At 40.3% G+C, this 24,035-nt stretch overlaps 2 protein-coding genes across 3 annotated transcripts in view; both read right to left on the bottom strand.

The window, feature by feature from the left end:
- Nucleotides 1–2,929: 2,929 nt before the first annotated feature.
- On the bottom strand, nt 2,930–8,909 carry arl5a (ADP-ribosylation factor-like 5A). The gene is made up of 6 exons (XM_020623968.1): nt 8,485–8,909; nt 5,236–5,296; nt 4,935–5,082; nt 4,571–4,654; nt 3,729–3,880; nt 2,930–3,564 (listed from the first exon to the last, which is right to left on the bottom strand). Exons 1-6 carry the CDS (start codon nt 8,528–8,530, stop codon nt 3,516–3,518), a joined length of 540 nt encoding a protein of 179 aa, XP_020479624.1. The 5' UTR covers nt 8,531–8,909; the 3' UTR covers nt 2,930–3,515.
- Nucleotides 8,910–9,003: 94 nt separating this feature from the next.
- cacnb4a (calcium channel, voltage-dependent, beta 4a subunit) overlaps nt 9,004–24,035 on the bottom strand; it is a 27,464-nt gene continuing 12,432 nt past the window's right edge. For both annotated transcript variants that reach the window (XM_020623966.1, XM_020623967.1), the window contains 12 exons: nt 20,807–20,926; nt 19,597–19,719; nt 18,789–18,916; nt 17,765–17,844; nt 17,263–17,282; nt 15,613–15,693; nt 13,700–13,758; nt 13,511–13,620; nt 13,231–13,382; nt 12,583–12,678; nt 12,281–12,457; nt 9,004–11,032 (listed from right to left, as the gene is read on the bottom strand). In XM_020623966.1, the coding sequence (XP_020479622.1) occupies nt 10,781–11,032; nt 12,281–12,457; nt 12,583–12,678; nt 13,231–13,382; nt 13,511–13,620; nt 13,700–13,758; nt 15,613–15,693; nt 17,263–17,282; nt 17,765–17,844; nt 18,789–18,916; nt 19,597–19,719; nt 20,807–20,926 (1,398 nt within the window). In that variant the 3' untranslated portion in view covers nt 9,004–10,780. The remainder of the gene's footprint in view (nt 11,033–12,280; nt 12,458–12,582; nt 12,679–13,230; nt 13,383–13,510; nt 13,621–13,699; nt 13,759–15,612; nt 15,694–17,262; nt 17,283–17,764; nt 17,845–18,788; nt 18,917–19,596; nt 19,720–20,806; nt 20,927–24,035) is intronic.

Here is a 24,035-nt window from a genome sequence, read left to right as displayed (position 1 = left end):
TGTCAATCAAGATATGGGCAAGAACAGGCTTAATGATTAATCAGATGGGAGTGTGGATGTAGAATATGTATCTATGTAGTAATACTGCTTGCAAACCAATGATGATAAGATGATGTTATGGGGTAGGACTAGATAAGTCTAACTTCTTCCTACTCCGTTCAAGCATGTACTAGGTATAAGCAAATTGAAAATATATTTGTGGATATGTGTGGAATTATGTGTGTTTCAAACATGTAACAACAGTCAGTATGTAAAGAATAAATCAAATCAAATCAAATCAAATCAAATCACTGAATCTACTTTCTACTGCAGAAATAGTCCCTTTGACAACTTTTGATGGCCAACCATCAGATTGTTTCTTTTATGTTACTTTTCTATGCGACAGATTAAATTGCATTTACCTCTGTTGTACTGAAGAGTATCTCAAAACCTGGACAAATAAATCCTAAACTATTTACATAACTAGACATCACTGAGCAAACTGACTCTTCAAACTAAAAAACGTTTTGCTGAGTTTAAGTTGAACATATACAAAAGATTTTCTAGCCTATGGAAACATTCGGAGCATCACAGCATTTCAATAATTCTAGCAGTTGGCAGAATGACTTCCCAATGCCAGGGACACCCAGTGCAGGGAGGGGGCTTCATTGTGCTTAGTCACTGGAAAAAACGGCTGATGACCAGTGAGACTAGAACTCAACAGCTGCATGAAAGACAACCACAACATAAACACGACCAACTGTCAACACCAAAACAAGAAATTCTAGTGAGGTGAACGTCCAAGAATGATACCAGTTGGTCAGTCACAGAATGACTCTGCAGAACAGGACAGGTTGGTGTTTACATTCAGATAATTCCAGACCCTGCACTGACCTTTCAAGTTTTATAAGAAACCGTACGGCTGATAAAACACATTGCTTAAGTAATCAAAGGACTTTTTAAAATCATTTTAGGATCTGGACATTTTCTCCATAGTCTGTACTGTTACGAACACAGATGACGCCTGTACAAACAATCTAACAAAGAGCTCAGCTTACAATCACATCTTTCACTCTTGAATATAGTTCCTGACACCATTACTGACACTTGGCTCAAAATAAACCAAGGACACACATCGTCAAAGGGGGTGGGTGTGGCTCAGGAGGTAGAGCAGGTCGTCTCCTAACCGGAAGATTAGTAGTTCGATTCCCAGCTTGTCCAGTCCACATGTCGAAGGGTCCTTGAGCAAGACACTGAACCCCCCCAGTTGCTCCTGGTGATGATACCAGTGTGTGAGTGTGAATGGCCAAATAGTGTGAAACCAGTTTGAGTGCACTGCAATGCATAGAAAAGCACTACCAGACACACTAGTACAAGACCATTTACATCTCCAGGTCCTGCACTGTGAATCTGTGGCAAACGGATACAAAAAGAACAGCTTTGCAGTGAAATATCATTTTGGCATATTATTAGTTTGACTTACCTGAAATATTTGCTCATCCTGATGCATAAGGCATAAGAAACACTGTGACACATCAGGTCTATTTGGCAGATCACAGTGTGGAAATCACAGCAGTCAACTCGAGTTTGAAGATGTTTCAAATCAATATGAAACATAAACAAACCTACTTCATTTTAGGATCTGTGGCACAACTAACTGGTGAATGTGCAACCAATTTTAATAGGAGAGACAAAAGATGCAAAATCTGACCAAATAAATTCTTACTGGAAATTTGTTGGTACTTTCAGATGCATCTTGTCTTTTTTCATGAACAGATTGGTCAGCTGTCCTGCCAGAACATGATCTTCACACAGTAGGACTTTACGACAAACACTGTGTCGGTGTTCAATAACTCACAGTTCCACCTTTGCCAGTAAGTTCCATTGTTCAAGTCCTTTTGCTCTTAAAACATCAGCCAATTTAAGACTGGATCATGGACTTTTGAGCCGAGCGACTAGAAGCTAAAAAGAGAAGAGCTGCACAGTTGGGAGAGAATTCTCTTTGGGATTGTTACCTTGGAAAACCCTGTTTACATTACCCACACTCATTTGATTCAATGTCAAGATATTGATGAATAGTTTAATTTACAGTGAAACGGACCATTCCATGGTAAAGGATTTGAACAAATACTAATAAAAATAAAGCCAATATTTAAATTGGCAGTTATACAGTATGAAATATTAAGATGAAACATAGTGCATGGACTATAGAACTATGTCAACTATGACATAGTGCATGGACTATAGAACTATGTTTCAAGTTGATCATGGGTTAGATGTGTGACCTAATCTACCTGGTGGTCGTGACTGTGTCAGTTAGAATAGTTTGCAAGTTCACAAGTTTAAAATAACAAGGCTGTAATTGTGGGCTGGTGAGTAGAGTCTCCCATATTAAGAGTCTCCGTGATGACGCTTGATATCCCAGATAACCTGTGGAGGCTCATTTAGCCACTTGTTAGCAACCACCTTTTTTTAAGACATAAGGCATTAGGAAATCACAGGTGGGGAATTTACTGATGTATTTTATGTTGTAGAAGAAAACATGAAAATGTGTTGCCCTTGTGTTAACCATGGAACTTGTTTCAAGTGTGTAACCAAAAACCCACAGACTCTGGGACAAAAACTGGAAATGCTAAAATGTTAACCCACTTCTAGGTTTCAGGACTCACTATTTTGTGTTTCTCTCTCAAACACTCACTGTGTGCTGCTTTCTCTTCTCTACTCCTGTAGCTCATGCTCCCTGAAAGGCATCAGGGACCATGAGCGCATGTGACACTTTCTGCCCCCTAAAGGACTAAAAACAAGTTTAACAAGTTACAAACACAGAAGTCAGTAGAGTTCACAATTATCCCAGGAGAAAAGCATATATCAGAAAATGTATCAAACAATGAGAGAAAAAAAAAAACGATCTAGTGAGTCACCTGAAATAAATACTAATTCATGACATTAATTTCACCTGAAACAGATAAAAACACTTTATTTCACTGATTATTCACAGGGACTGAAAGGAAAAGGGCATAGTGTGATTTGACCGTCCCTTTTGCATGTTTCAGCCATCATCAGCCATCACTGCTTGAACATTCTGCTGCAGGCAACAGTTGATAGAGAATACTGGACTGTACACACAGGGGGGCAATAAAAACCACCACAGCCAGTACGGCAATACTGCAAGGCCACTGTGGGCTAGACTCACATACAGTTGAGGAATATGTCCATGTATAGTTTGAAATCAGACACTTTTCGGACTTCTGTGTTTAACTGAAAGGAAACCATGCAGAAATTTCAGTTTAAATAATTTTGTTGTCTGATGTCATTCAGAAATTGTCAGTTTTTTTTGTTCTGGATTCAGAAGTCTTTTGTAAAATAAATTATCACAGAAGAATCCAATGTCCTGGCAGCAAACTGCCCACATCAAATCCACAGGAAAGAGGAGAAGGCCATCCATCAACAGACCTCACCCCCATCCTCATTTCAAGCTCTTGTCTGGAGGCAGAGAAACAGAGCAATGGCGCACTCCTCTTCAAAGTCAAAAGTCATCATCTCACGCGCAGCCTTGACATCATCCACTCGAGACCCTGGCACATCCTGGAGGAAAACAAGGCAGCGCAAGTGTCGTGGAGGAGTGAGGGTGTGGATGGGAGAGGGACAAAATGCAGATAAACAGGATTTGTATGTTTACTGTAAAGCAGTAAAAAGGCATGAATACACAATTTTAGTCAAATTTAACAAGCATTAAATGCAGTTCTCACCCCTCTCCAGTGAGCGCACAGCAGGCCTGAATATGCCACTGGTGGTCTTTGATAGAGGTAAGCTGGAGGCTCTGGGAGATCTCAGCCACAGTCATGCAACCTTTCACATCCTGCTTGTTGGCAAAGAGCAACAGCCCTGCCTTTCTTAAATCCTGGAGGACCAACAAGAGACAACAGAAGCCAGTCAGAAATGCTAATTCTTTCAGATGTTATAAAGACAACACACTTCAAGGGAAATGACTCTAAAATGTGCACATATATACACCCACACACCCTATATGGGTCATTCAATAAACACAGTTCACGTGAGTGGAGCCACATAATCATTTAAACATTTTTTATGAATTATTTCAGTCTCATTCACATTTACAGTAATATTGCACAGGCTGTATTAAATAGAACAATGAAATAATTAAACTAAATTATTTTTACACGGGGCTAGCATTGCCTTCATCTGGTGGTATTTGCCAGTTGTTCAGTGTTAGTTTCCTTTTCGCCAATGTCATTTCTCAAAAGTGGAAAACTGAAATGCTGCCACACAACAGGTCCTAAACAAAAGGAGCATCTGCTATGTCAGTTTCAAATTCTGCAGCCATTACTATACTAACAAAATAACCATGTTGCTATTGTCAATGATCCACAACAGTTGAGACATTTTTCCAATTGCAATATTGCGAAATCACAAATATCGTTACATCCCTACTATCTAAATGTATAAAACATGACAAGATGATGTGTAGCTAAGAAGCTGTTGTACTTTTAATTACCAATAATAAAATAAACCGTGGACATTTTTATAAATACATGTAACATGGATCATTATCAATTTTCATGACACTCACTTCATGTGCTAACATTCTGTAGAGCTCCTCTTTGGTCACCGAGATCCTTTCTCTGTCTGTGCTGTCGACCACCACAATTACAAACTAGTCACAAAAGGTGGAGAGAAACAATGGGCAGTTAATTTAAAAAACACAGCCTCTCAGCTTTGTCAGACCCTGACCTGAACCACAGGCACAATGGCAGTGCAGTCACACTGGACTACATTCTGATGCGAACTTCATTCATTTCCAAGTATTTCAAAATGACTGTGGAAGAATCTGACACAGTACAGACAGCAGCAATTTCTTTGGTTTAAATGATCACTGCAATCTACCTAGTTTAGTTTCATGCCAAAGAAGCACCGCCAGTAGAAGCTGCTGTTACCTCTGTATTTGTGTAGTACGTATTCCATGATGACCGAAGGGACTCCTGGCCCCCAATGTCCCACATCAGGAAATGGGTGTTGTTGACCACAATCTCCTCCACGTTGCTCCCAATCGTAGGAGAGGTGTGTACGACCTCATTCATTGAACTATAATATTAAAAATTGAAGAAAAAAACACAAACATAACCTTTAGGTTGTGGTTGAAACAAGAAACATTTCCATATTAGCCCAATTATACATCATAAGGAAAATAAACTGAGAGGATGTTTAAAGACGTTTACTGAACGTCTGGATACTTACAACTGGTAAAGAATTGTGGTCTTGCCAGCATTGTCCAGGCCCACAATAATAACTTTGTGCTCTGAAAGGCAACAAGACACTTACTGTTTTCTCTGTGAATTCATTGTAACATCAATATTTGATCAAAGTACTGGTGACTGACTGATATATGACTCTTATGTAACCTCGGTCATGTACAGTAATCCATTCAAAAGATGTCTTCTGATGTGAAACCGCATTGAGCAATTCAAACAATGGCCTTTTTGTGTTCTGCACCATCGGTCAGTATCAAATCGTGTAGCTTCACACATCTAGCATCACTGAGGCATTGTGGTGCTGTGAACAGTGTACTTTCACAGCTATGGGTGATGAGTTAGTGGGTGGTCTTAAGCAAGCTTGTACAATTAGGTTGAACCCAGCAGCAGCTGTGGAAACGGCATAGTCCCACTTTCTCACATACATACAAGGAGGCTGTACTTATGATAAAGACCAACAAAATGTGACAGCTAGGATGAGTTGCTCTCTTGCTGTCAGTTCACTGAAGTTACAAGAGAATAGATAAAGGTAAAAGAAAAGATTGCACAGCATAAGGAATCAATGTGTTTTCTATAAATTTGGCACTGCCAGCTTCAAGGATGTGCAGCACTAAAGGTTCTTATCAGATACAGAACTTAAATACATGTTTCAGATCCCGTGACAACACAGAAGACATAAAGAACAACAATTGGTTGGTGTTATTAGAGAAACTAAAGCATTACAGAACACGATCCAGCCCACTTTCTACCCACACTTCTTTTTGCTGCTCTCCATGTTTTAAAGTATGCCTTATGAGAAGTATGTTCATGTTTGGTCTACAGAAAAGCACAGCATCACACAACACACACACAAGAGGATGCACACTAGAGATGCATTTGGTCTCCTGCTTAGAGTTTAGAGTCTATAACCGACTTTCATTGATTATTCTTAAAGGCCTCCTAAGCTCAAAAACATGTTGTTTATGTTTGTATTCCCTAAAACGTCAGAGTTCTACTGTACTGACTGGTGTATGTGCACAGTTTGTCACTAACAAGAGTGTTTTCACATTATTCTACTGAAGGGAGCAGCGTCCGTCCATTTCCCAGAAATCTTGATTTCAAATGTCCGTGGGTAATTCCTACAGACATGCAAAACATTTAACTTATAACTATTTTAGGTTGGTAATAATAAATACTGACCTTTTGTGCCTAGAATACACACACAGAAAATCCACCAATTATCCTGTCAAAGCTGTCAGCATGTTGTAATGTACACACTTTACCACAAACAGTTAGCAGCTGCTACTGTAACTGTGACTTAAACCTCACTAAAGCTAAGGAAATGACAGCAGCTGCAAACACAATGTCGCAAGATCAAAATACGGGCCTTATCTACAGAACACTACTATGTTGAACCTAAATAAAACTACGAGTCATGTTATTTCAGCAAACATAAAAGACTGGGTGCAGAAACACAACACGCTGCTTACACCACTGTCTTTTGTGCTTGGAGGTCATAATTAATTCTGTGAAAGTGGAAGAGGGTGGAACAAACGACTCTTGTGTAGAATATAAAAGGTAATGTAGGTGCCAGGTGCAGCCTGCAAACAAGACGTTCTACCTAAACATAACAGTTAACGTATTTAAAGTGGGTGACTCAGTGGCAACATGGGCTTCCTCCCACAATCCAAAGGCAGTCTGCAGCTAACAGCCATTTGTTTCCCTGATTATTCTGCCAGTTAGTAGAATTGTCTGAACAAAATGTACAATGCTCATCACAATTTCCCAAAGTTCAAGGCAACGTCTCCAAATTACTTGCTTTGTCCAACCAATGAGACCAAACACAAAGACAGTCAATTCACTTTTCAGCAGCAATTCTTCACATGCGAGAGGGTGGAACTAGCAAATATGGTGCAATTTTGCTTGAATAAAATGATTTTAAATGACTGTCATAACCTAATGTATTGTATTCAAAATGCAGCAAAGCTCACTAGAGAGCTAACAGAGGATGACTGGTCAGACAAAGATGACGACAACAAATCATGTAGAGGGTGGAACTAGCAAATATGGTGCATTTCTGCTTGAATAAAATGATTTTAAATGACATAACCTAATGTATTGTATTCAAAATGCAGCAAAGCTCACTAGAGAGCTAACAGAGGATGACTGGTCAGACAAAGATGACGACAACAAATCATGTTTATGTCTCTGGTCAGACAGAGGATGTCTGTCAGTATAAAAGAAATAAAATGTTAAGCAGACTTGCAGCTAATAATTAAGTTCATTTCCAATTGATAGCCGACAGTATATACTTTTTGGATTAGTTAACTGTTTAGATAGTAATCTGTCCACAAAGTGTGAACCATGCACATCACAATACCCCCCAGTCTAATGTGGCATGACTTACTGTAAATATAGGTACTTTCCAGTGGAACAATACAGAGAAAAGCAGCAAGTCAAGATGACTTTTCTGGTAAGGGAGTACTGTTTATTTCAGCTCTAATGAGCAGTATGTAAAACAGCTTACAGATGTTTGTCTGGTGCCATACACTGTGTGCAGAGGTCACTGCACCAGAACCGTTCACAGCTGACATCCCATAGGTAGTGCGTCGCATGTGATCTGCTCTGAGTCATAACCAACTAAAACCGAACAGTAAAAGAGCAGTTTATTCCCGTTTTAACAATGGGTGCTGGGTTACGTGGATTCCAGATCTTATACTGATAAGGTGATGTAATTACACTGAATGTGATTCACTCTCAGGTCATTCATTGATCCTTATTGGCCCGCATTCTGCTGATGTGGCTGCTCTGTTTGTGTAGTTGTCTCCAGTTCCAGGTGAACCGGGCGGAGTGCTGTGCCACAGTACTCACGTTACACAACCTTTGTGTTAATAGATTCAAGCTCACCAGTAAGAGATCGACTGTTTCATCTGACCTGACCCCAAACCTGCCGACATAAATAACCCAACACAGCTAATGCAGAAACGGTGAACGGAGTTTGTAGAGAAACAGCCACACTCCTCGCCAGTGAAAGGTGAAACAATGCCGTTGTGTGCGTCGTTACAGCGTATAGACATGTACAGTGAATGACAGTGTTAAAATAAATATATATACGACTCATAAACTGTCATGTGTGAACAGCTAATAATGAGCCGAGCAGACCTCTTTCCAAAAGCGGGCCTTCGCTGACCATCGAGCCCACTTAGCGCCCATATATTCGACAGTTTCGTGATAAATGCCACGGCACTATTCTTACCTTGGTGATTAAAAAGCCTCCATAGTTTGGTGAACAGTATTCCCATGGCTGACTATGCGTTTCCTTGATGCCAGCTTGTAAGAATCTGCTGTGACTTAGCTAGCTAGCGTTGATGCTATTCAATGTGCTATCAACTTTACCTAGCTAGCTAGCTTGCTAACTACACAGATGAAGAGCTGTCAAAGCTTATTGGTACAAGAGCCATACTTGTGTAAACTAATCCTAATAACGCCTCTTCCATACGATGTAAATTTAAATATGCCGGTTGGCTGCACAAAACAAAACCGAAACACAAACCACTATGGTTCTCTGGTTGATATCAGCTGGCTGTTTAGAAATACGCTGAGCTAGTTAGCTGTCAATTCTGCGCATGCGTACTTTACTCTCATGTTGCTCCACTCCATACACATAACACCAATACAGATAATTGCTGAAATGCTTGTCTGTATAAAAGTGATGACGGTATATAAACAAAGCGTGTGACAAAACCAGGTATGTTTTGGATAAAAACAAGTGATATCCATACAACAGCATAAGGGCAGTTTATTTCATTACAACTGTAAAATGACAGTGCACACACACTTCTTATCAATGCATCATTCTCTCATAGGCAGTATTCAGATCTTTTAATTGTTGCTTATGATCCAGAGTTCTGAAACAACAACAATAAAAGCTACTGTAAGTAGTAGATAAGAGCAGAAGTCTTCTTGTTGGTCCTCCTTTTCCAGAATCACTGAAGCACATCGAGACATCCAGACTATGGATTTAAAGATTGGAGCTTGAGATTTTCAACAAATATTAAATTACAAGATACAGTGATATGTCATTAAAATGTAATGATATATTAATCCTGAATTAGCATACAAATGAATCATTTGATTAAAAAAACTTCAGGGAACTGCTCCTCCATAAAAGCAGCATGCAAAAGCCACTGTGACAAATGCAGCAAAGTCCTGCCCAAGTGCTTTCCCATTGTTTATCATTCATTAGCAGTCTGACAAAACTCAGATTGAATTCACTGAAAAATCAATAGCTGAAAATATGAAAGAGGGGCCTGTTAATTTGCTTAATGTAAACTTTACTGTATAAAACCATTCAAAACAAAGTATGATGAAGGAAATTTATCCATATTGGTTCAAATCTGGAAGATGTTGGAAGAAGAACAGTGGAATGTAATTTCATGAACTGAACTTTCTTTATTTACATATGGAAGCCCTCAATATAAATCACTCACTAAAATCCAATTCTAGCTAATCTAAATGATGTCCAGCCAAACAAATGACAGACAACAGGAGGAAATAAATGTATGGCATATGAAAAACATGCTGCCATAACCATCCTTTGCTGGAAGTGTTCCTTATTTATATTAACTTTTTAATGACAACTAAATCGTGAAATCTTTTACCAATTTAACATAACAATGAACTCCCCATTACATGGGTAAGAACATAAACGCTACATCTGTCAGCGCACTTCTACTGTAGGTCTTAATGACCCCTCAATCCTGAGGTTTTGAGCTTTGAAATATATTAATATCTGCATGATTTTTATATGTCTGTCTTGATATGGTTAATGACAAAAATAGCATGAAGAAAGAAGAAAGAGTGGGCACAGGGAGCTACTGTATGAACCCTGAAGAGAACACTGCAACATCACCCATGTCACTTAAAAAAGAAATGTGTAAAACTGGATTTAGGAACAGGCTTCCACAAAATGTATTTCACTCACAACGAGGACAGTGGCAAACAAACTCGAGGAGCTTTAAAGATGCATTATATTCTGCTTCTTCCAGCTCCTGCATGCGTGCAAACAGGTTTTGTGCTGATCAACATTGGATGCTCTTGCTGTCTGGCACTGAAGTGAGGCAGGTGACTTGTACAGTCTTACCTGCATGCTACAGCAACAGTTGAGAGGACAGGAAGGGTCCAGTAGAGTCTATGTTGTACACCTGCTAGTGCACTTCACACACAAGCCACATCTGGGGCATATTCAAATCAGGTCCAGCTTTAGCCTTCCTTTTAAAACATAACCTTTCTGCTCTTTGTACAATGTTCATGTCCAGTCCCCTTGTGCACTTTAAAAGCAAGAGCAGGAGTCTTACTATTATTTCAAATGTTTATTTGGCAGGAGCCAAGGCCCAAGGTAACATGAGATTCCATACATTAATACAAGGTTGTTATACTCCGAATGAGTGTAGTCGATTCATCATGTTACAGCAAAGCTGCTTCAACTCTTAGGTCCATGGTGGTTGTTCAGAGAAAGACAGGCCTACACCTGGTTTACAGCAGGCCACAGCTCAAAGGCGTTGCCTGGATTCCTGGCTGTAGCCTCCAGGTGATCCTCGATTACGATGAGGCTTGTAAGAGTCCTGGTAGTCCTCCTCCACCAGGGGTGAGTGGTCCCGGCTGTGCTGTGACCCCGAGGACAGGCGGTTGTGATTCTTCCGCGCCCGTTCATTATGATAGTTCTCATCAGCAGGCATCAGGCTGCGATGTTCAACAGGTGAATGGTCTGTTGTTGTGTGGTTGCTGTTCCGGTTTCTTTGGGCCTGTTTGAGAGGGGGAATACTGATTCTGTAAGGTGTTTCTCTTTGTTAAACATCTGACAGTCGAGCAGCACATCTACAGTAACTGATTCATGATGTTAAACATGATGCAAATTGCCCATATAGGCTCGAAAGAATAGAGTAGGTAGTTTCCCAATAGCTGTCAATAAGAACACAATTGAGCATCAAAGAGCTCAATTGTCAGCTTCTGTCAGCTTGAATTCAGCTCTATTGAATTCCAAGAGTGACTAGTTTTCACTGGGGAAAAAGCATCAAACTTCCAAAGAAACCACTGTGGCGTAGTTCACTGCCAATCCATGTTTACTACGTACAAAACACTGATAGATTTACCAGTATTTCCATAATTCACTGCTTTCATTAAAGCTTCAGACATTGAAGAGAACAGATGCACAATACAAAACATTTAAATGAACTTATCTTATTTAAGTGTCTGGAACATCCTGGACATTTGGATGGAAAGCAGTGAAGCTGATTATGCCTCTGATATGAATAAGGAGGCTGCAAACATTTTGGACCCCAGGAGAGGGATTCATGCTCAAAAGAGTTGAGTATTGCTTTTAGTATAGCAATTGCTGCAGTTACTTATGCATTTTAGCTATGGCTTAAAGGTGTAACACATTTATTTAAAGCATATCACACACTTAGAGAAGCTAGTGCTTTCAGACTGAAGGAGGATGTGCTCAACTGCTTATATTCTGTTGTACTTTTCTATTTTATTTTATATATTGTTGTTATTTCTATATGCTTTGTCCCTTTTTAGGTCTTTATACCCTGGATCATATTTTTGAAGAATCTATGCATGTACTTTTCTTGCCATAATTCTTCAATATGCGCCTTTTGATACTCTGCTCTTGATGTTTTCTTTGTGATAATTGTTATGTGTGTGTTATGTGTGTGTATATAGGAGTGGGCCATTGCTGTATTTTAAGCTCTGAGGAAGGCACGAGTTTGCTGAAATGCCAGCTTATGTTTGGAATAAAGTCTACACAGCATACCGTCATTGGTGCTCCAGTTTTGTTTGCTCATTTTTGGGAGTTTCTGCACAGCATACACTTCTCAACTTATTGTGTATTTTCCTCTATTAAAAAGTTGATAAATATGAATGTATAGTTTAAGTGACTGAATTTTGCAGAACAGTGATCATTAATCAAAAGGCTCTGACTTAAATTTAACTCTTCAAGGAAGATAATACTACACAGCTTCTTTTTCTTTTTTTAGTGACAAGTTCACCTGAATGGCAGCAGGATATGGGGCGAGAGCAGTGGAGCCCAGATTGCGTCCCAGCAGGGGGTTGAGTGGTGTGCTAAGCGAACTGTGCGTGGCACGCCAGTATGCCTCCAGGTATTCTGCCAGGTGCTCACATGCATCCTCCAGCTGGTTCTCATCCAGAATGATATCAAACATCTCCTGAGGTTGTAAAAGCAGAGAGCAAATTGTAACCGCTGTATTGTTTCACCAGTGGTGGTTGTAGAACGTCACCTAACAAAGTTGTTGCTTGTCTGTATTTAAAATGTTGTTTGACGCTTACTCACAGAAGGACACTGCGCTAGTTTTTCAGCCGCAACAAGCTGCACATTCAAGTGTTTGCTTTGAGATTTTCCTCTTGATTTGATCAGTCGCTGAAGAACCTGTGGGAATCACATGTACAATACAGTAGAAAAGCTAAAGGAAATGTCTCATATTATGGGATGAACATGAGCTATAAAGACCTGCTACTCAGTAAATGAACCATGAACTGGCTAGTCAGGCCTCTTTATCACCATCTTCAGGCCTATGAATGACAGTTTCGCTCCAAACATTACAGCTGCTGTATGCAAATTTGGGAGAAGAAAATAGATTTTCACAAAACCAAACCATCACAGGTAATAACATGCCTGTCACTGCTCCCGTAGGTTCAGACTCCACATGTAACAGTCAGGCCTTCTGCTTTAGACTTCCCCTCACTGCCTGGTTGAGTTGTAATGTAAATAGCAGGGAAATGAAACTAAAACCGTTTCTGACACACTGTACAGTGTTATTCTGCCAATTGCAACAAGTTATTTGCATTACCTTTAAATAATCCTCAAAAAATACCAACAACCAGCTTTAAGACTATGTACAGTATCCTGCAAGGAGAGAGCAGCAAATGTGGAAATCAATACATTTCAATAGGATGGTAGTATCTAAGTCTACAGCCTTACCTTAGGTGAGGACACTTTAACATGGACAATAATGGGTGCCAACGAGGTCTTGATGAGCTGCGCTGGATGGTTAATGGTGTCTGCATCCAGCACCACCAGCTGCAGAGACCTGGCCAGCTCAAAAATTCTTTCTATTTCACTCTGGACCTCCGCTGCAACAAGACAACAACACAGAGCACAACAATCATGAACAAGAAGGGATATGAAGGTAAAGAAAACATTCCCATAAACACCCACAAGACATGCACATCATTGAGTGAGACACTTCCTGTAGCTTTACCAAGGCTGGAGCGGGTGTTGGATCTCTCAATGATGGCCCGCTTACTGGGGTTGTTTAGTACTGACCTCTTGGCCAACGATATGTCAGCTGTTACCCTTGTGATGGATATCCTGCAACAATGCAAAACATACAGGTGAGACAAGGCAAGCTGGCAGCAGGGTGATGCACTGAATGAAGGATGCTGCTCACCTCCCATCAAACCTGTGCTTCAAGAAGTCAAACAGCGCCTTCTGCATCATGTCTGTCACCTGCATTGATGAATCAGGGAGGAGGCGGTGGAGACAAGATGAAAAGGGAAGAGGAGGAAATAAAAGAACACATAATTAAAGAGAGATTAGCCAAAGAGGTCAGGTCAGGAACATCGAGTCAGGTATGTTACAAGCAGAAAAAGAGGTTTACAACATCAACAACTGCTGAATAGAGCAGAGCAAACAAGTGGACTTTTATAACTCATTTTTATGCCACCCATTCAGGCTGTGACACACTTGCCTAAGTGATGTGTTTCTATAGCGAGCACCGTTTCTTTTTTTCTGGCTCCATTGCAGAACAAAGCTGAGCCACATTAAATAAAGTGATTAAGAGCTACAATGAGAAGTGTCGCAAAGGCTGATGAACCGGGGCAGCCACGCAGTGCAGCCTCCAATATAGCTTCGGCTGATGAATATGAGTACCACTCTGAAGCCTTGAATCGAAACAAAGATTCAAGAGTTTCTGAGCAGAAGTAGTTGCTTCTGTTGAGAAAGTCAGCCAAGGTGTTTGACACATTGACTCAGTGAATACATGAATCAAAACAGGCAATGCCATGTGCCAGCCCCCACTCTGAATAGTTTGAATGATCTTGACGGTGACACATGGTTGATAGGGGCTGAAACACAGAGTGCCAGATGAAAAACAGTGTTGTTAACATGTGCAATGACTGTTGACCAACATGTGACCAATGGAACCAACTTTACTTGCACCATTTTATGCTACTTCATGCTTGTACTGCATTACATTCTAGAGAGAAATGTTTTACTTCACTACATTTATCTGAAAATTTCTGCAAATGTGCCACCTTTCACACAAGCTTGACATAATGCACAGGAATAGCATTCAACTTGTCAGTTGCTTTATTGTTTATAGAATTTTCTGCCTTGTACTGAGCTGAGCAATAAACCGAAAAGGCGTCTCATGTGAATAATAGCTAATACCAGTGTTTCTTATGGAAACACAAAATGCCATTTGGTAACTCATCTCATTCTAACGCATGCAGTACACATTATTCTCTGCTTCTAATTTCAAACCGTGCTCCACTTTTCAGACTGATGCAGTTTACCCAGAAGCATGTTACCATGGCAACACCAGAATGGGAGGTGAAGACTGCGATGCCATGACAACTGACTCCAGCTCCCATCTCCCACCACCTCCTTGTCCTGTGGTTCCAGTGGTAACTGATAATCAGTGGGAAGTTCAATTTTAATGCTATATCTGACTTTTAACTTCAGAAGGAATTAGCCAGAAGCCACAACACGATGTAACATCCAGTAAGACATGAGTCAGCTCGGCGTATAATGGATTCACTGTCACCTTGAGAAAAAAATGTATTTTTTAATTTATTGTTTATTTAACAGGTCAATACATAATATGTATGGTACCAGATATACACTAGTGATGGTGCAGGTTGTAGAAGTAAAGTGATGTCAAACAAGGAATATGCTAGTGATTTCACAGGTGAAACAGTTTGTTTACATTTCATTAAACTGTAAGGTCAGTCTTCCTTCTTGTCAGCTGTCACTCACTTTCAACATGCCCACACTCTTGTATAAGAAGTGTATAAAAGTTCGAGAGGTACATATGAGTGCACCGCATTATAATTATTTAAACTATCCTATTGTGTGTATGTGTGCCTGTATACTGTATGTCTAAGTCATGATTTAATGACTAGGATGCTTTTAAGCATGGTTGATGATAAATGTGATGCAGCAGCATTGGTCACAAGATCAAGTTCCCTAAGGGGACAATAAAGGATATCTTATCTTATCTTATCTTAATGTAAGGATGAAGAGAAGAGAGTTTCACTTGTGGCTGAGTCACACAGCTCTAGGAGCAGCTGTGCATCGTACCTCATAACCTTTCAGGGAAGGTCCCACCAGGACAACGGGCCTCATGGAGGGGACCACGTCATACGGAGGGATGTGCTCGGCCTGGAGAAGTGGGAACACAGGTTATTAGTGAGTGTCTCCTGAAGTCACCAAGCATTCTTCCAATTTGAGTGACACTTTAAACTAAGTAATGCATCATGATGACTGTAGATAGATACTGTAAATGTCCCTTTTTGTAATAACCAGTAATGTTGAGCTGTAACAATTGACACTGTAGATATTTCACTATGCTCTGGTGCAAGTGGCTTATCAGAATCTGACTCAGCTGTACCAACTAATTCATTTAATATACCCTAGAGACTTTATGCATGCTCAGTGAGCTCTGGTCAGAATGTGCTGAATTAGTTTAATGGTAGTATTAAGAATTTAAGTCAACATAGGCAGAGTGGTAGTAAATCAAAGTGGACACTTATAAATTGTATAAAACTCCGGTCCTCCATGTGTACAGAGGACTTTCATGAAAATAATGAATATCAAATTAAATATTCTCAAGTGTTGTCTACCATTTCTGAGATTTATTGAGAATGTGGAAATTGACAGTACTAAAAATGTAACAATCCGCCAGGTTTGTAACTTACAAAACCCATAAATAAGAAAATGCATACAAAGTCAGTTTCGCTTAGATGTATTTACACATGTTAAAATTACTGGCAGCCGCTGTCCACTTTCTGATCAGGTATAAATGTCACAACAATAACAAAAAAAAAGACCCACTCATTAATCTAAATGTTAACAGAAGGGTTATTATTACTAACCTGCCATCAGCTGACAACATATTTCATTATTTTTTCCAGGACATGATCATTTTGTTAATAAATGCTTATTTAACCTAACACATTTCTTCTTTTACCTTCAGGTTTGCAGATGCTGTATGTTAACAACACATCTTGATCTTTTCCCAAGGAACCAGCTAGATGTTCAGCAGCTTCATTACCCCTGTCCAATCCTTTTATCAAATGAGCTATACTGCATATTCATGACGCACTACAATATTCAGACTGCTCAGCCACATGGAGATCATAGAAGAACAGTGGGAAAAGGCACCAGGACATGTTTATTATTCTACTGCATGTGTTAGACAAGGGTTTCTCCTTACAGGCACCTCTCTTTAGCACGTGTTTTGGAACTGCCAGATACTGTTAACCACTGGGCTAAACTCTTCCAGTATCTGTCTGGGTCACAGCGAAATTATTTTCCAGCTCCAAAGCTGGCAGTTTTTTGGTATGACAGCTTCTGATAGTGAGTTCAAACAAAAAAGATACTATGATTCTTTGTGTTGCTAGCACATGCACATAAACAGATTTTATTAAACTTGAAGCAGAAGAACCCACCAACCTATGTTAAATATGTGATGCACACTAAGGAGGAATATAAATAAGTTTTATTTGATATTGTACCTTTTATAGACTATTTTAATGGTCTGTGGCTAATAATACACCAAATACATGGCAATTTTACTGTCGGTTTAAGTACTAACTTGAATTTTTCAACTGCAACTCAAGCTCTTTGATATTTTACATACACTTTAATTACTTGCATTATATATGGCCCTTAATGTTCAAATTATTAGTAGCTGCTACAGTAGCGGTGTAAGTAATTTACCATACTCACCACTTTCTGTTTCTGCTTTCCTGAAAAAGAAAAGAACGATCAGCTGAGTAAGTGTCTACTGAACTAGGATTACATATGAAGTGGTACCAGACATGACAATGGAGATGTGTAACGAAACAACCAGCCCACACTTCGGTTTGATACACGATACAGGGCTTACAGTTCGAGTGTAACACAGTTATTTATTTCTTCTTAGCATGTAAATTCACAAAGACTGTTTACAAGCATTTTGTTTGTTTAAAACATTTCACTTATTCTGTAGATTAGAGTGTAATTAGATTAGAGCTTGGCTAATGTAACTTGTGGCTAATGGCTAGCATAGCTAACACTACTGAACATCAGGGTCAACAACAGGTTGGACAAGGAAACAGATGTGGCCTATTGCCCCCAATCTCACAGGAGGTGAATAAATAACTGTTATACAGACACAAATACAGAGCAGATACCAAGACAAACAGTGTTTTCTCTCAGACCTAAGCAAACCTGTGTCTTTGGGCCTAACCTGCAGAGTTGGGGTTTGGCTTGAATGTGCCTGACACCATTTCTCCCAGACTGGAGGAGGAATTCCCACTGGATTTAGTGCTGCATTTATATAAGAGAACAGAAAGAGAACAGTGTTAATGTGAAATCTGGCAAAATGTCATGAGTTAAACACCACAAAACTCGAGGACACAGGTGACCATAGACACTTCATGGTGCAAAATAGCTAAAGAGAAAAAACGATGTTCAGATGTGTATATTATTCCTTGGATGTAAATGACATATAAGATTTATTGCCAAGTATGATCAAAAATACAAGGAATTTGACTCGGTGGCCCCCGATGTGCACAGCAATACAAACATAATAAATACGACATATATACAAGTTAAAAGAACATAGACTAGCTGTTGAAGAGTGTAATAGCCCAGGGGAAGAAGCTGTTTTTGTGGTTGTGGTTGTCTTTCCGCACAGTGACCTGTAGCGCCATCCAGAGGGGAGGAGTTCAAAGAGCGTGTCCAGAATGTAAATGGTCCACAGTCATAGAACTGTGATATGTACTGAGGTACAAATCATATATGAAATAACTGACATAAAAATAAGTTTTGAAGTCAAATGACTCTGCTTCTTTGTGCTGTGATTGAATATACAAGCTCATCACCTAGGAGACTTTTACAGGCTACAGAAAGAATGCTTTTGTAACGGCAACCAAATAGGAGAGTGACATGACTCAAGGTGACACATCCTTTTTCTCTCACCACTGTAACTGAGGAAAGATTATAGCACTCACTCTGGCTAAAACACATCACCCCATCTGATGGCCAGGATCCAGGCACACCCCTGACAGGTTGGATCACACAACACAGCTTGGCTTTCATCCACCTGACTTCCTGCCTGTCGACTCTTCCCTAATACGGCGCTCTCCTCCATAAATGAAACCTATTCAACTCCTCTAGACCCTTTTGATTCTTGGGTAAATTATTCGATGCCGTCGATTCTTCCACTGCCTGCGCTGCCCTCTCACATCCAGTCTGCATCCTCTACTCACCCGTGGAATCGCCCTCTCTTCTGTTCCTGCGGAATTCGAATATTTTCCAGCTTCAGGGGACTCGGGATGAAGCCGATGTCACAGCCTTCCTTCACCAGGCGGCCAATCCACCAGTCATTGTTGTACTTCTGTACAACAACAAGATAGAAATCAGAGAAAAAATATCAAAATTTCGAATGTCTCCAATGGACAGTAATAACAGAAGATGGAAAATATTTACTCCTCTCATAAAACAATGTTTATTGGAGTAGAATTAGATTAACAATCATGTCCAGTAAACTCTCATTCATTCCCTTATTAAGACATAAAATCTTGTTCCAAAAGGACACGTGCCATGAAAGTCTCAACCAAATCACAAACACAAACAGGGAAGAGCCCGGCAACATTAAACACGAATAACTGTACATGATCAGCATGACAGTGACAACATACTAAAGGAACAAGAAAAATAAGACCCCTGATCTCAGCATCATGGTGTCAGTCTGGGCTTTACATGAAGAGACAGAAAACACTGAGAAATGTTAAACAACACCATGGCACGACCTAAAACAAATGCCATTTCCACACAGAAGTACAAAGTAGGATGTCTGAAAGCTCTAGAACAAGAGGAGACAGTGGAGCTGCCCTCGACAGATTGCTCAAGCTCCAACCTGATGATCAAATCTATTAGATACAGAATAGTTGCTATGAAACTATATAGTGCACAAATAGACCCTTTCATGTGATTAAAGCTAAACTGAAGGGAACAAATTCAATCCTCCATACAGCACCACAGGTTTAGCTCTGGTGGATAGTGTCTGAATCATACCTCTTTGATGTGGAGGAAGTCCTTGGCATCAAAAGAAACAGCAGTACCGGCCACAGGGACGTCCTCATCCAATGCACCGCAGTAGCTGACATTGGTCCTCACAGCAAACGCCACCGACTTAGTCTGTAAGACGCAAGGTACAAAGGAATAATTCTAGCAATGAGGGGCCAACGTCAGGTGATTTCACAACTATAGTCACATCACAGAACATTTTATATAATGATCTTTGTATTTTATGATTTTTGTTAACGTTCAATTAAGAAATCGTTTATAACCTAAGCAGAGAGAGTTATTGCACCTCATCAAGCTCCAGCATGACACATGCAGTGAGTGTGCAGTGACGGGTGGGTGCCGCTAGACGGACGCTATTTCAGACCTCCTGAGAAAGGTGGCTGTCAGACACGAGCGCTGATGTTCGCATGGCACAGTGCAGGGCCAGAAGATCTCACAGCTTCAAACACACTACATTCATACCTTGGCCTTTTTTCTACTATAAACAACATGGATGATGCCTGAAGATGATGATTTTTCTCATCTTTTTTTGTACAAACTTTGTTTTATTTAACATTTATTTCTTACATTGATTCACTGATTGATCTAGATGTGCTCTCAGCATACAGTAAAATGACGTCTTCCCCTGGTCTTACGTTGGCATCACAGTTAAGTACTTAGTAGCACTGCTGCTGTTTGCTTCTGACACCACTACTGCATATTAATGCTAGTATAACCAATACTAACCAAGATGCATAAATTCACATAGATTGGTTTTTCAGTCCTGCAACAAAAGGCCTTTTCACAGATGATCATTTCACATGTTACAGCAGCAAAAGCACAGGTATAAATGAGAAAACTAGACAAATGAAGCCACATCTACTCCATTATAAACAAAATTAGAACAATCTCTCTCAAGCTCTAACGTTGTCACACAAACGGTTGTGACCCTTATGCTTAAAACTCAAAAATATATTATGGCAGCATCGCGTCATGGTCTACAAAGGGCAGCTGTTAAACATCACCGTAGCTGTTTTATCATATCCCTTTGCTTATGTTTAGCCCAGTGTTATGAGAGATGTAATGAGAAGTGTACAGTGTAAAACCTGGTAGCTGGTAATGACGACCACAGTGAATCTTTTGTTTGTGAGCTGAGACTGTGTGGGTTTTAATGTGATATGCAGTGCTGTATGTGGCTCCTTTATCCTATGAAACTGACCTTTGCCCTCTCAAGCTGAACCGTGGCCTGCTGCTCCCTCTCCTGCCGGCCGCCCTCCTTCTCCTCCTCCAGGGACACATCCGAATCAGACGGTCGACTTGTGTAGGAATCAGCTGAACCCTGGAGAACAACAGGACATAGAAGTCTGAAATAACATGTTACTAGGATGGATAAAAAGCACCAGCACACAACTTTGTACATCAGACACAATGCTCTTTTACTGGGACGTCAATATGAAACCCTGCCTCAACTGGTTTGTAACAATTATAATATGAGAAAATATGAATTTTAATTGTGCATGTCTGCAGGGGAGTGCACTGCTGCACAGACCGCTATGGGCTGAAAGTTTGTTGCATTTCTGACAACACCAATCATGAAGAAAGCAGCTTCAAACTGCACATTTTCGTGTTAAGCTAAGCTAGTTACTTGCTCACACTAGTTTTATACAGTTCAAACCCAAAGTATTTGGTCAGTTAAACAGTCTTTGTTCTATGTGCTTTTGTGTTTTGACCACACATGATGTGAATCATATGCTGTGGCCTTCACAGCCCAGTTGAACACATGAGAGATGTTGGAGTGACGTGTTAGACAGCGTCTCCACCACCACCATCAAAAGACCACATGAGGGACTGTCTTTTGGGAGAATGGAGTTCATCTCTCCAGTAGAGTTCAGAGACTTGGAGAGTCAATGCCACGGTGCACTGAAGCTGTTCTGGAGGCAAGTGGTGGCCCAGCACCTCACTGAGACCTTCCTGTCATGTCAGGTACATTGAGAGAAATGTAAAATGGGTATATTTACTGTATAGTCCCTAAGAAAATCTAAAGCCACATTGAAGCTACTCTAGGTATGTATGCTGCTTTAAAAACTTAAAACAGCTGAGTGAAATAAGGAAAGTGGAGCTTGCTAGAGATACAGATAGGTGATAACCAACATACAAGGTGTTGTTTCACCTCCTGAACAGCTTCACTGATCATTAGCAAACATCCTCCCAGTCTCTGAACTCTGCTGGAGAGATGAACACCCTTCTTCCATCTACCACCATCTATCATTATTCCAGGAAAATATCTAGCATCTAGCATCTGCAGCCACCTATACCCTGCTCTTTTCCTTCCCTCTTCCTTTATCACCAATCTTGTACGAATACTTTTGGTTTGTGAGGACAGTTCTTGGGCTTAACACCCCCCATGAAATACACACACTAATCTTCCTCTGGCTGGAGATCAGTCTCATACCATCACTATCACTGGAGTCATCTCCTTGTCCTCATTAGCTACAAGTCAGTGGCTGCTGTGTTCGAGGAGCAGTAAAAATGCCTGCCCATTAATTCAAGGCAGAGAAAGAGAGAGAGAGATAGCAAAGCAGAAAGACAGCAAGATTATGACTGACTAGCTGAGGAAAATGTGCAAATATAAGCAGAAGCAGCAATGCTGGAGAGTGGGTTTCCCCTCAGCAGAGGGAATTATTACAACACCAATGTGCTCATCAAGCTCCAGCATCATATGCAGTGAGCTGTCCACCCTGCACGGAAGGTTGGGCACCGCTGAGGTCACACCATCTCAGACCTCCTGATGAGGATATCAGCAGTGATGATCACACCACATCCATGGCAAGCTGCAGGAGCATAGCTCAGTCATCGGCCACCATGGCCTTAAAACATACAAAATATGGCTCCTTCATACTGAAATCTGTACAGACCTTTATCGTTTTCTATATCGCTTGATCTAAATCTATTTATGAATTGACCGAGTTAAGTCTCCTCTTCTGTTCTACAGATAACACATATCCAATATACACAGTGGTAGTGTTGCATGCACTGATAAATAGCTGGTGCCTTTATGTGCAACGTATAAGAAGTCAAGTGCACAATATGACTGTGCACTGATGTAGTGAAACAACACTGTTGATAGGTGACAACCAAGAGAGATGACACACGTTTCCCTTTACACAACTAGTGAATGACACTTTCTATATCACAATTAGCGAAACAAGCCGAGCACATAATGAAAATCAGGTTCTAGCATTTAAAAACATTTATACGTAACCATCGAAACAGAATTTCTTCTTATCACTGATTAAAGCAGAAACGATAAGTAACTTACTTCAATAGTTGACTGAAAATGAAGGAACAGCTATTTGATAATGAAGCAATCGGCTTAGTGATGTTTTTAAATGTGATACATCGAGCACAAGCTAACGATATAAGTATTCCTCACATTGGTTGTATAAACATGAGTTAAACGATGTGTAATATAATGTATGCACTGACATGACTTCACATCTTAGTTGTTTTCACTCTCACTCTCTCTTGCAAGCCCCTGTCAGCTGTTAACACAAAACCTGCATTTTACGTTACACCGCGTGGTCACACACCAGGATAAACAGTGGACACCTGCTCCTTAGGCAAGTACCAACCAGGTCAGTGCACAGACTCTCTGTCAGGAACACACAGGATCAGTAAATGCACTGTGAATTATGGCCTGCAGGCTGCCGGCCACAACAGCCTCTCCAGGAACAGGAGCCAGTTATTCTCCTTGCCACCAGCATTAAATGAGAGGAAGGACTGAATGATGAGTGTGTGTGTGTGTGTGGCTGCTGCTTCAACCGTTACCACCACTTACATCAATATCCTTTATGATCCACCGGCCCCACAGTGTCTGTTACCCCCCTATCTACAGTCATTTGTAACCCTTTCTGTTTGCCTGCCTTTATCTGTCACTTAGTCCAAACATGCCATTTCCTCTTGCTCTCTATTTATAGAGATGAATAAGCACTATAGAAATGCAGTTAACACTATGTTGCTCCAGTCACCTGTCCACACAAAACCTGTTATCAATACGGCCCCAGCAGGCACCGCTGCATGCAACAATCAGTGCATACTGTAAATACTGTTTAACAAGTAGCAATGACTACGATGTGAAACCACAGAGCACGATGTACACAGATTAGTGCAACAGCCATCACGTGTTCATACAGTTTTTTTACTTTCATGTTGGGTGACACACAATAACAGCAGACTTCCTGTGCTCAGTATCCACCGTCAAAAAGTGTGCAAGGCACAAACGTCTGAACAAATATTAAGTAAAATGTATTTGTTCTCTCCAGTCTCAACAGTATTGAACTCACGAACTGTAAAAAAAAAACAACTAAACACGTTGCGTATTAAGAAAAAAGTGTCCACAATCAACAGTTCAATAACAGGTAAGAACGTTTTTGGAGATGATTCCTGCT

The sequence above is a fragment of the Monopterus albus genome, unplaced genomic scaffold (genome assembly GCF_001952655.1).
Source record: "Monopterus albus unplaced genomic scaffold, M_albus_1.0 scaffold318.1, whole genome shotgun sequence".
In the NCBI taxonomy this organism is placed as follows: domain Eukaryota; kingdom Metazoa; phylum Chordata; class Actinopteri; order Synbranchiformes; family Synbranchidae; genus Monopterus; species Monopterus albus.
Note: the sequence above shows the minus strand (reverse complement) of the source record. Positions and strands in the feature narration are given on the sequence as shown.